Source organism: Neolamprologus brichardi, chromosome 1, assembly GCF_056152115.1.
Source record: "Neolamprologus brichardi isolate AB-2024 chromosome 1, ASM5615211v1, whole genome shotgun sequence".
Classification (NCBI taxonomy): domain Eukaryota; kingdom Metazoa; phylum Chordata; class Actinopteri; order Cichliformes; family Cichlidae; genus Neolamprologus; species Neolamprologus brichardi.
In genome coordinates, this window is record NC_142104.1 from 8057659 (window position 1) to 8074209 (window position 16551).

Consider the following 16551-nt stretch of genomic DNA (forward strand, 5'->3'; position numbering starts at 1 on the left):
ACGCAGAGCCGCAGTATAAGGACTAAAGAGCCGCATGCGGCTCTGGAGCCGCAGGTTGCCGACCCCTGGTCTAGGGCAAAATAATGCTTTGCTGTGATTTGAGCTACATGCTATCAAATCAGTTCTGGACCCAGAAAAATCGTCATTAATAACCAACAAACTAGCATTGGAATTATGAATTACTGGAATTCATAGCGCTTTGTAAACCAAAATTGCGGTATTTAAAGCATCTTTTGATTTGTAAACATGGTCATTTTTAATCCTGAAAAATCACAATAATAACACAAATTCAGTTCAAATAATTCCATCTATCTTCTTTTTTTGTTAACTGCTTACGTATATCATGATCACGGGGAGGATCATATACCCTAAACATGTCACCAGTCTATCACAGAGCTGACACGGAGTGAAAAGCAGCCACAGACCTCAATTCAGAATCACCAATAAACCCAATGTGTTTTTGGACAATGGCAGGTTGCCAAAGCTGACTGAACTACAAACTGAAGAGGAGCACAGAAATACCACAAACATGGCACCGGACAACATAGAAAATACTGAAAAACTGTCTCTCTGTGTCTTCATAACTTGGGTGATAACAGTGATGACAGAGCATCACAAGTATGGTGTGAAAACAGCTGGTGTATTTCTCATAAATTTGTTGTACTTGCCAATAAACACGCCGCCTCGACTCTTTTTTTTCACGCTGCTGTGATTGTTCAGTGAAGCTCAGCCACCACATGTCCTCAAGAGAGGGATGTAGTCAATCTTTACAGAAATGCACGAGTTTAAGCATTGAGCTACGTATGTCATATATGTTATCTTGGATTAAAACCTCCTGCTAGAGCACCTGTAGTCAGGACTAAGTAATAGTCCATAAAAAAAGTGATTGGGACCTGCGCTTGGAACAGATCCCTTGGGTTTGAATATCAAAAGCCAAAGGATATAAATTGATGTTGAAACATGCTGGCTAGGCAAATTCTTTCTTCTTATTCAATTTCACAGAGATTACAGTTTTGATCTTATTCACTATGTCACGTTTCAATCTATTCACCAATGGCAGCTTTGAAGTTGGGGGGAGATTTTAAGCAAGGCAGGTATAGGCTAACAGGGCCTTGCTAAGCCTGTGACAAAAAAGACACTGAGACGGGCTCTGTCTCTCCTGATCCACAGGGATGGGGAAAGTAGGCCAGGCTCGGTGTCAGACTGCTGCGAGGATCAGGACACTGGAGTTGTTGACTTGTGATCAAAGTTGCTTTTCACACTTTGGATGTCAAGAATCTCACAGGAAGAGAGATTTAAAGCATCCCTCACACACATGTAGGTCATATTTTTAGAAATGAGGCTTTCTAGTTGAGTGCTACGTCATCTCCAGTAACCTCAAGAAGCAGCCAGCCTTTCACTAAAACATAATCTGCTCATGGAAGTTCACCCCATCTGCCCCATCAAAGACACACTAACACAGCCAAACAAGCACAAAATACTGACATTACAACCTCACTTGCAAGACTTTGGATCAGTACAGTATTGTGCTGTATTACTGTGATGCAATGGAGACAAATTTCCAACTCTAGTCCACAGGAATTGATATTTACAAGGGTGCTGAATCTGCCCATGCAACACACACAGACTCATATTGTTGGAAATGGAGCCTGTTCATGTGCAGCAGACAGAGAGGACTCATCATTTCTAAGCAATTAGACCAACAAACCAAGCTAATGCCGTGGGTTAACAGACAACCATCCCACTAATTTGCAATTAATACTCTGTTTGTCTGCTGACAAACTCTGTAGTAGGGTCTAGCGCGCAGATGACCCTGACAGAGATCAAGGCACCAAAACAGTCAGGAGATACTGTGGCTCGTCACGTGTTGTTTGTCCCCCCACACCCCCTCCGGAAATCTGTCTGAATCCATTGCGAGTTATAATCAGACGGCGAATCACGGGATCCCGCGCAGCCCACGATGCCGACGCGCGCCGTGCAAGCGCACACCGAGTCCGGCGGTGCTTGGGATTGGGTGGAGGGAGTGGTGGCTGCGGACGGAGTCACAGGATTGGTAGAGTTCAGCGCCAAAGTTGTTGACTCATAGCTGAGCAGCTCCTCTCCATCCTTCTCGGCACGGAGCTGTCCAGGGCCAGTGGTGCTGAAAGTCTCAGTCTTCGACGCATCGTCGGAATTATTTTCTACTTTTTACGCTTTGACTGCTCTTAGTCATCCTTTGAAAGTTACAAGTCTCATACTCGTTTAAACGGCACTTGGTTGATATCTGCCCATCATCGCTCTGCCCAAGAGCGCATCGCAACTTCAACTTCTTAACCGAACAAATCGAGGACTCTCCAAAGCGCAGCTATGGCTTTCATGGTAAAACACGTGGTGGGAGGACAGCTGAAGAACCTGACAGGAGGACTGACGGAGGAGAAATCCGAAGGGGAGAAATCAGACGCCGCCGCGCAGGGAATGACTCAAGAGGAATTTGAACAATATCAGCAACAGTTAGAGGAGGAAAAGTAAGCCAATGATTGAAGTTTCTGATTGTAAAGTTGTGATGAAAAAAAGCCTGTGTGTCGGGGGTGAGGGGGTGGAAACGTGGCGTGCTTAAACAGTGTGTTTTTCTGTGTAAATAGCAGAAAGCCCCCAGTGCGCCGCGCGCTTTTTTTACGCACCAGTGCAATAATATGAACACTCCACGCGCAGCTGCTCCTCTCGCCCAGGGAGCTCTCCGTCTCTTTGCTTCGGCAAAAATGTGTAGCGCCGTCTTTAATTTGGGATTCCTGGAATCATTCTTCCACGGAAATGTCTACAGGGATTCGTGCCTATGGCAAAAAATGTTCCTAATGCTGTGCGTGCGGCTGAATAATGAAGCGTACTGTGTGGTAATTAAAGTGGTGATTATTAGAGGGCAAATAACCAACAATAATACAAATTAGTTTCGGCTTTTAACCGACTTTCATCATTGTCATTATAATCATACAGAAGTAACTATTCAAAATGACAGCGATTTAAAGCCAGGGGATGCCTGCAAAAATATGTCAAATATTGCCTTTGACTTAAATTGTTGTAATTCACTTGATTTTTTCCACTTTATATCATTTCAATCTTTCCCTTATCACCTTCACCTCACCTTCCAAAGTTCATTCTTTACACGTTATTTTATTATTATATTTATCATGTAGTTTAATTTCAGAGTGCACTAGGTGAGAATATAAGGCAACAACAAGGTCATTGGTTCACCCAGGAGACAGCAACTCACTATTGATTAGTGTGATCCTCAGAGCAGAACTCCACGTCATATAATAAGCTACTATAAATAATCCAGGATAAGGATTCAGATCTGGTTTTTGCAGAAAAACAAGACAAATAAACCTGATTTTATTGGTTTCTGTCTGCAAGTTTGTTCAGAACCCAAACAGCACTGCATACTCTGTCCTGTTGTTAAAAGGAAATTATCCAAATGTATCGTCCCCATCATCTAACACGTCTATCCAAAGTGTTTCACTGTACCATGGGCAGACATTTTCAAAATGAGTGGGAGGTGAAGTCCTAACTCTAGCAGTATTAACACTCAGCTCAGCCCACTGAGCTCCATAGGAGGCATGACGAGATGCTTAATGCTCTTCCGTCATAATGTGACCTTCTTCGGAGGCGAGTTATTAGTCAGAGGTGCTGAACACGAGCATAGGTCACTGAGAAGCTCGTTCTGCTCAGAATGAAACAGAATATGGTTTGTGAGGGCGGGTTGGCGATGCTGACGTGTCACATACACACATTTTATTACCCTCAATGCGAAGGCCACAAGACGACCCCGGTCATCTGATGCCCTTGAGAAAGAAAGGCACAAAGCCCCGGTCATTGGTTGCAAGTGAGCACCACATGGCCCCTTGGTGTTTGGCCTACTCACGTTGATATGAAGTGAACTCAGGCTCACATGGACGCCTCCATGAATGCTGCAACGCCACATAAAACGACCTTCCCCTGACACATTGGGTACAGACACTTTGTGAACCATGCCGCTGGTCTTGGAGTGTCCCTCTGCTTTTAGATGATGCTGCTGATCTAATCCTTTTAGGCATGCAATGCAGCCTCTTTCACTGTAGCTTTGCTTTGATTAAAATCATCCACAATGTTTGTGTTTGTATTGCTTTTTGTTTGTGTAATCATGCTATGCTCAACCTTGGGCTGTACACACAAAATTGTAAAGGATTATATCTGTTGAATCATAATTTGTAAGAGGCATATCAGCTGATTTAGCAAATGATGGGGGACAATTACGAACTACACTAAAGCCATAAATATTCCAGTGACACTGAATGGCAAAGGCATTGCCAGGAGCCTACAGCCTGCCCTCTGCTGGAGGCCTCATACACTGTATAATGGACTGTTTTTAAGAGTTTTAAGAGACAAATGTAAGCAGGCTAACAGACATTTGATATGGCCCAACATTCAGTTTCACCAAGATAAGTATTTTTAAATGTTTCAGTACTTCCTGTGTATTTGGTTTAACTACCTGTTTTGCAGAGTAACTCACTCTTTTCAGGTTTTCCTTTACAGACTTAAGGTATTTAACATAAATGAGGCTCATCAGGCAGACCATGCTGTACCGCTTAAGTTAGTAAGTACAGGACAGATTGACAGCATGGTAATGAGTGCAGATCTATTAGTCCACAACCCGAGAAAACTGAAAACCCTCAGAGGAAAGCCGGACTGTCAGGATGCTGCATCTGGGGTTTATAAGCATAAGCAAAACATGTCTTGCTTTTCTCCCCATGGCAGCACTGCTGCTGCTCCACCTTCTGTTCGCTGCATGCCCTGTAGTTACCGTTAGGAGGAAACGGGGTAACGCTAGGCTCCAAGGCCTCCATGATCCAGATTCAGCAGAAGCCTTATGTTTATTTTACAGCTGAGATGCAACTTCACTTGACTGTAGAGAAGTACCAGATTTATTTTACGGCATATTTGGTTTGTAATATTTGGTGCGATACCCACTGCAAAAGTAAAGATCTTGGAGTTAACATTTGCATTTTCTATGTCTCGTTTAAATAAAAGCGCATATTAAAAATGTATATATTGATTTAGTCACCTCTGGTTGGAACCTAAGCTTCACTTTTTCAATTGTGCCCCCAAAATATTTTTCGTCCTCTCTTGCAGAAAAGAACGAGAAGCTCATTACGCTCAGAAGAAAGCTGAGCGAGCCACAGTTAGAACTCATTTCCGGGAAAAGTACAGACTACCAAAGGTAAATTAACTGAAATATCCAATAATCTAAAGAAAGTAAAGATAATCCTCCCCTTTAAAATCTGTATCGTGAATAGGCAATAGGAATAATAGTACTATGTTAATACTACTTTTAATCAATTGCTGAGCAATGTTCTTTCTTTATGGAATACTTAAGTGTTACTGATTCATTAATTTCATGATGTAAGGTGACCTTGAGCATCATTATTACTTATTATTTGACAGAAAATCACATATTCTTATGCTTTCCAAGCCATGGAAGAGCTTGTCCTTTCTCTTGTTGGTTCTGGTGGACATGGCTATACGTCAGATATCTATTATCTTTGTCCATGTGTGTCCACCTCAGAATGAGATGGATGAGACCCAAATCCAGCAGGCAGGGGACGATGTGGTGCTGCCCACAGAGCTTGCCAAGATGATCGCCGAGGACAACGAGGAGGAAACACACAAGCAGTCGGTGCTGGGCCAGCTGTCCAACATCCAGAATGTGGACATCGACCAGCTGAAAGACAAAGCCCAGGCCACACTGGAAGACCTCAAAAAGCAGACGGAGAATTGCAGTCTGATGTGATCTGGCCAACTCCAAGCCCAGGAGATTAGAGTTTTTCTTGTACAAATATTTTCAGAGGCAGAGCTGCTCCGGGGGTAGACATTTTCTCATTGCTGTAGTGGAATGTCAGTTGGCAGAGCCACATATTAACAGTTTTTTCTGGTCGTGCAAAGTTAAACAGAAGCCTTATAGTACGATATCTTGGCCACATCTTACTAACCTACAATACAATTCTAGCCACAATGACAACCAGGTGAAACGGCTTAATTTGTTTGCCTTTTGACTTCCCGATATCTTAAAAGGTCATGAATGCCATGCATATTTTTACATAAATTGCCAATTAGCCAAAAATGTGGCTCCTCTCACTGAGATTTAGCCAATTAAAACATCTCTGCCCTTAGAGCAGTTTCACCTCTGAGAAAGTTTTTTCCAGTGTATTAAATCCTTTACTCCCTATAACCTCCCCAGCTCTCTGTACCTCATGTGACCTGTGATAACACAATATGATTCTGCAGCAGAGGTCGCAGGTGTGTGTGTGTGTGTGTGCAGGATTTTCTTGCTTCCAAACACACAGCAACTGATTTCAGTGATGAACACATGCACTTTCAATAAGCGCATCAGTGAGATCAGCTGCTTCGTTGGAATGAAAGCACACATAAACGAGGCTGACACTGATTGCTGTGTTATGTTAAATTTGGGGGAGTTGATGTAGGTAAAATAAAATAAAAGCTCGCTCTGTTTATTTTTCATGTACAAATGCGCAACATGGTAGAAATGGGCTGATCTTGGTCAAAAGTAGCTTGCTAATGTTGCTGCATCAATTTTAGATATTCTCATAGACATATCATTTAGATTTTTCTGTACTTCAGTGTGCCTTGGATGTCCGTACAAGGTTGTCTTCTTTTGAGCTCCGAAATCTAAAAGCTACTTTTTACAAAGACAAGCCTTCTCGATTTTTTTTTTAATTTTTGGAAGAAGTTTCAATTTTTTTCTTTTCTTCTTTCCTGTTCGATTAAAAACCATTAATAATTACCAAGCAAGCACGGATGATGTCTTGCTGAAAGTCCAGATAGTTTTGCTGCGTGTAATTCCTGTGTTCCCAAATTTAACCTAGCATCAATATCAACTATACTGGAAGTATTTCTGCACATATGCTGCATTTATAGGTTAAAAGAATAAAAGCTGCTCAGTTAGAAGAAATGTAAATGCTTTACAAGTTGTATGCCAAAGCCTGTGTTGATAACACTCTGACCAACATTAAGGAAAAGGCACAAATATGTCCAGATGTGTAACGACAGTGTGTGTGTGTATAAATCCAAATACAGAGTCCGCATTCAAGTATTTATGTTCTGTTAGATGTACAGGTATCTGTTTGCCTATACTGTCAACAGCGAGTCATTCTGTTTCCACCAACTCACCGGGTCTTGCAGTGTTGTCAACCATCAGGTGACCTTTGACCTGTCCTCCATCTCATTGACCCTTCCGTCTCAGTAGTGCTCTTTCGTGCTGGTGGATTTCGTGTTGTTTAGCCAGTGTGATGCGTCAAGTGGTGTCTTTGTAAAACAGAAAAAAAAAACCTCACCCTATAGCCGGGAGTGCTCATCGTAGTGTTACAGAGCACTCAGTCAGTGTGGGCTTACTGTGGTATTGTTGATTAATAGCCAAGTGTGAAGGTAGGGGTGACGTTAGGGAGGATGCTGTTGATGTTATGTTACATTCATATATGCTACATTTTGCCAGTGTTCAGTTTATGTAGCAGTGGTGATGAAGGTGATGTTGGCTTGATCTCACATCTGTCCCCGATCTCATTCCTTTTATGGTTCTACGGCCAAAAACTTTTTTTTCCCGCTTTGTGTTACTTAAGTTTTTTTTTTTAAGTTTAAACTGTGGCCAAAAAGATTTTGTTAATTTACTGTATGAGTTTTAATTTCCTCACTGTAGGTGCCACACTACTACTGAATGAAAACGGAGGCAACATTTTTTCACTACAGTGATTATTGTCATCTGTTAGATACACAATTATATATATATATCTATATATATATATATTCAGAATATTTCAATAATACGAAGAAGAAAAGTTGCAATAAGTCCTTTTATAAACAGAGCTACTAGAATATGTCATGTTTCATCATGAGACGATATTCTTGGGGGGAAATGAAGCCATAAAGCAAAACTCTTTGCTTTGTATGAGTGTTTGTGACTTGAAATAATAATTCAATAACTCAATAATAATAACAATATACTCATATATATTATTTCTGTGGTCCAGATTTTTCAGGAAATGGCTGCCATGACACGCAGTTTTTCTCCTTTGACCTTTTTGTTTTCTTTCATTGTATCTCTGTCATTCTGTTGGAAAGTATTTCAGTGACTTCTGCGTTTTAACTGCAATAAATTTTTTTAATTATATTCTATTTATTAATTGAATTCATTTCTACTGTGTGTGAGTTTAAATGGCTTCGTGGTTTAGTGTGTCATTTGTGCATGTTGTTAAATGTGCAGCAGCTTGAACACCAGGGGGCGATAAAAACACACTCACAATTACAGATTTGTTCATGAGGGAGGCTTCTGGGTGAGCCCCATAGATTGTGACTGACAAGTCAAAGCCGGGCTGTATTAACTAGTATTAGTGTTAAAACTAGTATTAAAAGATGTTAAGAACAGAATGTAATATTTCAAATGAATCTAAAAAACATCCTCATTATCTCTGGCAGCAGTGTGCTGACCGAATGAGTCAAGTAATCCACACATGAAAGAGGAAAGTTTAAAGGAAAAACCCGAACAAATAAGTGGAGAAACACAATGAATGCATTCACATATGCACCAGTTCACAGCATGCATACACACAGTAATAATTTTTAGCTCAGGGATGATTCTCTATGTGAATGCTATGAATGCAGTCATGACTTTGAAATAGGGTCCAAGCACTTAAAGCAGGAGCTTCAATCATAAAAACTACTCAAACAGACACTGTTTCAACAGGAACAGCGACTACTGTCCATTCATCCCTGTAGCAAAGACAGTAAGTATCCGAGGACTCAGAAGCTACTTTTAACAGCTATTTGGAAGGGGGTTACCACAACAGGTAACTCTGCTTATTTGATTTGGAGGCCCTTCCTGACCCAGCCCCGATGGGATTTGGGGTCAGGTCCTACCATGATTGAACTAGGGAGCTTTTTCTTGTTAGCAAATGTGTAAACTACCATATTATGGAGTCACTCTTCAAGTGATTGAGAAATGTCACTGTAATCAGACTGTCATCAAGAATAATCCGTTGACAGATTAATGGAGGGAACTCTATGTTGTGGTTGAGGGCATACACACATCAGAAAGTTCAAAGGTGCAAAATCCACAAGACAAAGGATGGCAAAGATGGGGAAGAATGTAGAGTCAAATGGGCATACTGCATATTCCAAAGAGTGAGTGAGTGGATGGTGTGCACCTGAGAACCGCTACAGTCATGGAATCTGGTGGCTCTGATATCCTGTGGGGGGCTTTTTAATGGCATGGTTTGGGTTTACTTTGTCCTCTTACAAGGAAGGGTCACTGCAGGTCAATAAACAGGTGCTCTTATCCTTCGATGAAATGTTTCTATGGTAGTGTTATCTTCTAGAATGAAGGGGGGGGGGGGGGGGGTCACTGAGGATTTTAGCAAACATTACATTTCAGACTGGTGATGTATCCAGTGTGTACCCTGTATGTCATCCTATTACAGATGAGATAGACTCTTGTGTGACCCTTGACTCTTGACCCTGAACTGGAAAAGCAGTTAAGAAGATCTAAAAAGGTGGATGTTAGGATGGATGGTCGTTTTTGGTGAGGTATTATTATTATTATTCCTGTGGGCGATCGTGGCTCAAGAGTTGGGAGGTCGCCTCTGTCAGTGCGCCCCAGGGTGGCTGTGGCTACAATGTAGCTTGCCATCACCAGTGTGTGAATGGGTGGATGACTGAATGTGTAAAGCGCTTTGAGGTCCTTAGGGACTAGTAAAGCGCTATACAAATACAGGCCATTTACTATTATTATTATTAACAATAGTATTTTTGTTCACTTCCTTCATTTTAGAAAGCGCCTTAGTATAAATTTATATACTAAAAATAGTGTAGTTAATCGTGTTTACTAATCATGAATACTGTTAAAAGGCATTACCATTCATATCATTAGATTATAAAATAGAATTTAATTATATTGCACTATATAATTGATAATAACCCATAACTCATTTCATTATTCCTATTTACACCTAAAAAATTTCTATGCTATATTATATATTTGTTAATGATTACCAGTTGTCGCCGTTGTCGTCGTCGTTGTTGTGGTTGTTGTGGTAAGGTTTGGTAAGGTTTCATTAGCTCAGATTGGCGCTGCAGTTGGAAGTGTTGAAATCTTTGAACTTCAAACATATGCCTTCAATCTGGCTTTTGACTGAGTGTTCTTTTCAAGAAGTTACTTTGTTTTTATTACCTCATTGTGTCTAAGTTGTAAGTTTATTTGATTTTTAATGCTTTCATTTTAACTGCTCTCATCACAGCATTTTTCACAGATTAGAGCTGGCTTGTTCCCGTACATTGTTTTATTTTATTTATTATTTGTATTGCTCTTAATTTAACTGACATACTTTTAATTTAAAGAATATTTTCTTTATGTTATTTCCATGATGTTTTATCTTTTTCGTTTATTTTGAGTGGCTTTGACTTATTGTACTCTGTTAATCATCTGTGAGACACAGTGAACTGCAGTGATTTGCATGAAAAGTGATATGCAAATAAAGTTTTTTAATTGACTGATCTTATATATATGCACTAGCTGTCTTTTTCTGTGTTGATCTGCATGTTTTCTCTAAAATGTCTGCTCTTGTCCAAAACGTGATCAACTGGTTTTAGTGTATAAACCCAACAAAACAAAATTATATTTTAGCACTTACTTAAACTCGTTTTAAGTAATAATTGCCAGTTACAGCTTTATAAATTTCACCCAAACATTCATTTAACAATAAAATAAATTAAAGTAAGTTAAACTAAAGTTTAAAAAGCCCCTAATTTACTATTTAAAGTGTTACTTGCAGTTCCAGTGCTGACTCTGTCCCTGTTAAAGACACAGAGCTACAATAATTACCAGCATGTTATCAATTCTTTTGCATTCTTGCAGATTTCAGTTTGGGCACCCATCTGCTCTGTGTGGTTTGTGCAAAACTGGCACAGCCCCTCTGTGAGGGCAGACCTGAAGCTAGAAAAGTTCGTTTCCATTTCAATGGCAGGAACGCCTGGGCTATTGGTAGTTTTCAAGTGTGGTGTGAAAGGGAATAGCTGTAAAATATATTGATGCTGAACCCCTCTATTGATAGGCTGCAGTGCGTGAACAATCTTCAGGCTGGAAAGACACTGGGCCACCGCATGGCCAATCTGACACAATTAGGGTGAAACGGGCCAGAAAATACTATTCTCTCCCTTTCTCCTCTATCAATCGAGGCTTAAAAACTCTGCAGAATGGGGAGACGAGGGAGGGAGACAATTAGCGAGAACCTTTAAGTGAAAATCCTCATCGGCGAGGAAGCCATCACTGAGGTTTCTCCTTGCTCCGGAGGAACAGATTTGTTTTTCTTCGCTGAAATTTGGAGCAGTGAAGTTGCAGATGTGAGCTTCTTGCAAAGGAATGCATTTTGCAAGCTCCCCCTGCCTGCCTCTCCCTTTCACTTATGTTTTGCTACAGGAGGACCACACAGATCCTGGGTTTCATACAAGGAAAATTATAAACAGTTTCATCCAGCCTATCTCGTCATATACTGAGAGGATTTGTGCTCAGAGGTGTGCTGCTGTAGGCCTGGAAATGGGTCCCACGGCTGACTCCTCAGTGACGACCAATCGGTGGCCAGGATTGTAAACCAGAGAAGGGGAGGGAAAGGCGCGACTTTTTCTTTCTTTTTTTTCGTGGAGGAGGGGTGTTGTGGGGAAATGCTCGGCGGACCGTGAAGCGTAACAGCCAGAAGAAGGACAAAGACGCACATAGCGGGACAAAATGGGACTGAGAGAAATAGCTCTCAACTAAAAAAACAAAACAACAAGTTTGGAATGAGTGCGTGGATGGAAGTTAAAAGTAGTAGCGCTGGGAAGAATCGAAACTAGCAATGGCAGGAGAGATGAGTTCTAGTGTAGTATCTGAGTTGTGTACATTAATTGTAGTTAGAGTTGTAAACTTTGGATAGCCCAATGGCGCGTTTCAGTGGCCACCTCAGATTTGCACCGGTGATGCGGCGACAGACTGCACTTTGGAGTTTGGATTTCTCGTTTTTGAACGGACATGCTTCCCGGAATGACTTTTCCGTTTCTTGCAACTACGCGTGGTGAATCCCCTGAGTCAGATCCTGACTTCTACTGTTGCGAATCTCACCGGGAGGAGCCAAACTCATCCAAGGTGCAAAAGTGAGTGGAGAATTTTTGAAAGAGCTGCGCTGGTAACAGGTTGTTTGTTGCGAAAACTCTGAAAAGAAAACTTGTAAGAAAACTTGTATGAACTTCAGTGTGAAAGTTTCTGTGCCCGAGTCGCTCTGATCCTAATGTGCTGGTGGAGAAAGTGCACGTCACCGAACTACAACTCCATCCAAGCATGAAATGTTGGTGCAGCGCCCTGGCACTTCTCCCGTGGGTGCTGGTGGCCTTGGATGCACAGCTAATATGCTGGCAGGCGCTTCTCCGGTGCCACGACGAACCCGAGTGCGAACTTGCATACAATCAATACATGACAGCATGTGAAGGTAACATCAAAGGAACTAGAAAGCAATGCCCCAGCCACTGCATCAGCGCGCTGATAAGGCTGAACCACACCCGCAGTGGGCCAGATCTGGAGACCTGCGACTGCGCTCAAGATCTGGACTGCCTCGACGCCAAGCGGGCCATAGAGCCGTGCCTGCCCCGGAGACACCCGAAGGACGCCGGAGGTATAGGGTGCATGGAGGCCCGGCAGCGCTGCGAGGAAGACAGCAACTGCCACACCTCCCTCACAGCCTACTTGTCATACTGCGGGCAGCTGTTCAATGGCCGGAAGTGCTCCTCCAAGTGTAAAGCCACCATTCAGCAGATGCTGTTCATCCCAAACGGCATGCTTCTGAACCGCTGCATTTGCGATGGAGTGGAGAGGCCTTTTTGTGAAGTGGTCAAGGAGAACATGAGCAAACTTTGCTCCATTGGAGACCACAGCGTTGTTTCAGACCCGACTAAAGATTATGAAGATCCATACGAAGACGATTACTCTAAAAATGACAAAGAGGTGGATTTTAGTGAAAACTCCTCTGCTTCTCAGAGCTTATCCAGAGGCGTGTTGCCCTTGTGTCTTCTTACAGCACGGATATTATACTGAGGGGATGGGTATTTTTACAGTTTTATGAATAAAATGTACTGTACAAAAGTAAAATTATCCCGTATTTAATTTAATAAGGACTTAGTAACTTTCTCAAAGACACTTGAGTGGGTGATGCTTTGCTGGCAGAGGACTTGAATTCAGGTCTGCAGGATGAGAAAAGTTATTTTTTCGTCCCTGGGCCCCTCAGACATCTCGTGTTAGTTTCATGGTGACAGAGAGCACTGTAATGGTTTGTGTAAAATTTCCACAACCTTAGTAATTCTCCACGCACATCTCACTCAGGAAGTATTTCCTTTCAATTTGTATACTGTACGTGCTCCTTTTAGTTTTCCGAGTTAAAATTCCCCACCTGTTTAAGTTAAAAGAAAGCTTTTGTCAAAAATATCAAAAACATTTTCATGTGGCAGTGAGAGGAAATTAAGCAGACCGTATTTTGTTCAAGCGCACGGCCACTTTGTTTGCCCTCAAACAGCTCCTGTTTATTTGGTTTGCTTTCAATGGTACTTGAAGTGTGGCCTTATTAAGACCTTGGACAAACATTGGACCCATCCAGTCTCTATTTGCTCTGCTCTCTATTTCAGGGGCCTTTTCATTGTTGCAACAGCCACACTTCAAATATTTGTAGGAACAGTGAGAGGACAGGCAAGGGTGTGTGATCAAGTACTTAAATTAACTGAAGCGCCTCTCCAGCACTCTGCCTTGTTCCCCTCCCCCATTTGAGATTGTTTTATTGAACTTTTCCTGAGACCACCCTCACCCCCTTCTTCCTCCATTCTACTGCCTACCCCATTTGAGGCCTCTAAGGAGACCCCTATCTTTATTACTGCTTTCACACTGCTGCTACACTCCAGGAACAACTGCCAGCTGCTGGAGCGAACAAGTCAGCGTACAACATCTACAGTTTGTCCACAAGACTGCTCACATCTACAGGTGGTCTGACAGTGCTTTGCTTTCTTTTTCCAAAGCACAATGTTGGATTTAAGCCACATATATGTAACAAACTGTGCAAGTTAAGGGTGAGTTCTTAAAGTCAGGTTTTATGAACTAAACAAATTTTGCTGGACAAAACATCTAAAGTAACACCGAGCAACACTAAAGCAGCAATGCAGTAAGTGGTAAACAAAACATCAAGAAGTAGTCTTGTTGTTCACTGTGAGCAAATATAGTTATAATTCCTTATATGTTCCTTATTTTATGTCACACAGGTTGGCTTGAAGTTGAAAGTGTTTCTTACTTCATTTTGTCAGGATACATTTGTCAGGATACTTTTAAATTAAATGATTTTACCCAGTTATTTTCTAAATGACACACACACACACACAAAGATAAACTCAAATTAATAATATGAGATTTTTACAACTTTTACATTTTCATGTTGGGGATCCTTTCCTCAGTAATTGTACTTTGAAGTCTTTTGTGTGTTTCGAGGCTGAAAACGTCAGAATAAAACATCACATTCATATTTGTACTTGCACACATTGCTTTGAACAGCTGCTGCGTGGTTAATTTTACCTGTTTGCAGGTCCAGGGACTGAAACCAGCAGATTTTCAGTCTGACTTCTTACTTCCACGTTATGCTGAAAAAAGGGAAAATTAAAAACAAAGTTTTTGTTAGTTTTGATCACTTTTTCTGAAGCTGCCAGTTTGTGTCTTTGCCACTTGAAATGCAGTCTTAAACAATGAATGTTAAGTGTTAAATTATGAAGCTATAGTATGAAGAATGTGTATATATTTTACCGTCATATGCAGTAAAACAAGTGTTGCTTAAATGCTTTTAATATAAACAAATGTAGCTCAAAGTTTGTTCACAAAACCTGTTTTTTGGATGTAGTTTTCAATGTTTCCTCTCATTTTTTGGGAACATAGCAGTAAACACTTCAGCACGTCTTCCTTCCTCCAAACTGGAGGATGCGTTTTATAATACATATATGACCTAATGTAGCCCAAGAATAAAAAGGAATAAATAATGTTGAACTTTTAACCAATGTGTGCTTGATTTTTACATCATTTCCCTGTCATATTTTGGTGATCGTACATTACCTCAAAGTCAGTGGAGCATTCATGACTGTATGTGCATATTTAATGATAATACTTTTTAAAAAGTAGTTTAGAGGATCCATGTGGTAGTTTTCAACCCATTCACCTTACACACAAAAGATCTGCGGTCCAACACTCAGAGGAAACAAACTCAGTCTCAGGGGCTCACAAGCTAATGTACTTAATGCTAGTCCCAAAGCTGGATAAAAGGGAAAAGGAAGGGCATCCGGGATAAAATCAGTGCCAAATCAAACATGCAGATTCATCCGTTGTGGCAACCCCTTGGGAAATAAGGGAGCATCCAAAAGTGTCTAGATATTTCAGTGGTATATGTGGCATGAGCCAAATCTGCATTGAAGTGGCTATAATGTGTAAACCTTCACATACTAGCACTTATTATATTTTAATCATATTTCTTCACATTAAAGTTTCACTATTTTATTTTGGTAGTTACGTAGATGTAAAGCACCTAGCCTTTAAAAGGAAAAAGGTAGAGAAAAGCAGCTAAGCTGATACTGGAAAGCATTATCATACCTTCAAACTTTCCCGGTGTCAGTGTGACTTTGCTAATGACCGAAAATATAATGAACTACTTCAGCGCAAGCCACCATTTGGTGCTTCCTCCACAGTTACTGAGGTATTTGCAAGTCATTAACAAACTGTGAAATGATCATTAGCATTAGCAGTTAGGTGTGAGCTGAGCTGCACACCTGTTCTGCAAATGTTACTTTAGTCATGTCCAAATGGTACGAGCAGTGGGACAAACAAAAAAGGAATAAACTGAGGAGTAAAGTTTTTCCACTATACTTGTGTGACAAAACAGACCTACATTTGTTGAGTAATTACGTTTTGGAAGTTTGTTACTTGAGCTAACAGGTGGCAAATTTCAGTAACATCTCCAAGCCTGGAGAGAACTTCTACACAGCCTTTACTGATTTTTTTCTTTTTTTCTTTTGTAAACCACAGGAATTCCCAAGTAGGTCCAACTGTCTGCTGTCATAAAAACAGCGAGATAGAGAAACAATGCAGCCTACAGCTACAATATAGCACGACTCCGTCTCATGTAGTTAGACTGTCTTTGGTTCAGTCGGTCTTAACCACTGCCATGCATCTTAAAGTCCTCCAAAAAAAAACACCCTGTCCCCCCAATTCTGGGAGCAAAGTCAAAACAAACATGCACAGAGGAGCCTTGGGGATTGTGTGTGGAGGAGAATGGGGGGTGGGGTTACAGAGGGAGCAGTGTGCTGGAGCCCATTTTCTAAATTATCTTTATTCAACATTTCTTTAAAACAAACCCCCCTGTTCCCCCAACTCCAAAGTGGGGTGACCCATGGATTTGGGAGGTTCTTATGTCACACGCATACAATGTTCCATTC

At 41.2% G+C, this 16551-nt stretch overlaps 2 protein-coding genes across 2 annotated transcripts; both read left to right on the forward strand.

Annotated features, from left to right (window-relative positions):
• Positions 1-1944: 1944 nt before the first annotated feature.
• Positions 1945-8168, forward strand: cplx3b (complexin 3b). The gene is made up of 3 exons (XM_006779741.2): positions 1945-2504; positions 5143-5230; positions 5576-8168. The coding sequence occupies exons 1-3, from the start codon at positions 2347-2349 to the stop codon at positions 5798-5800; spliced, it is 471 nt and encodes a 156-aa protein (XP_006779804.1). The 5' UTR covers positions 1945-2346; the 3' UTR covers positions 5801-8168.
• Positions 8169-11721: 3553 nt separating this feature from the next.
• Positions 11722-15093, forward strand: LOC102794735 (growth arrest-specific protein 1). Its single transcript, XM_006779742.3, has one exon. It carries the CDS (start codon positions 12386-12388, stop codon positions 13133-13135), a length of 750 nt encoding a protein of 249 aa, XP_006779805.1. The 5' UTR covers positions 11722-12385; the 3' UTR covers positions 13136-15093.
• The last annotated feature ends 1458 nt before the right edge of the window (positions 15094-16551 follow it).

What these genes read in the sequence shown, in the direction of transcription:
- cplx3b (XM_006779741.2), top strand. Translation starts at nt 2,347, where the DNA reads ATGGCTTTCATGGTAAAACACGTGGTGGGAGGACAGCTGAAGAACCTG. An exon ending in CAACAGTTAGAGGAGGAAAA is followed by an intron (nt 2,505 to 5,142) that starts GTAAGCCAATGA and finishes CCTCTCTTGCAG; the next exon opens with AAAAGAACGAGAAGCTCATT. An exon ending in AAAAGTACAGACTACCAAAG is followed by an intron (nt 5,231 to 5,575) that starts GTAAATTAACTG and finishes TGTCCACCTCAG; the next exon opens with AATGAGATGGATGAGACCCA.
- LOC102794735 (XM_006779742.3), top strand. Translation starts at nt 12,386, where the DNA reads ATGAAATGTTGGTGCAGCGCCCTGGCACTTCTCCCGTGGGTGCTGGTG.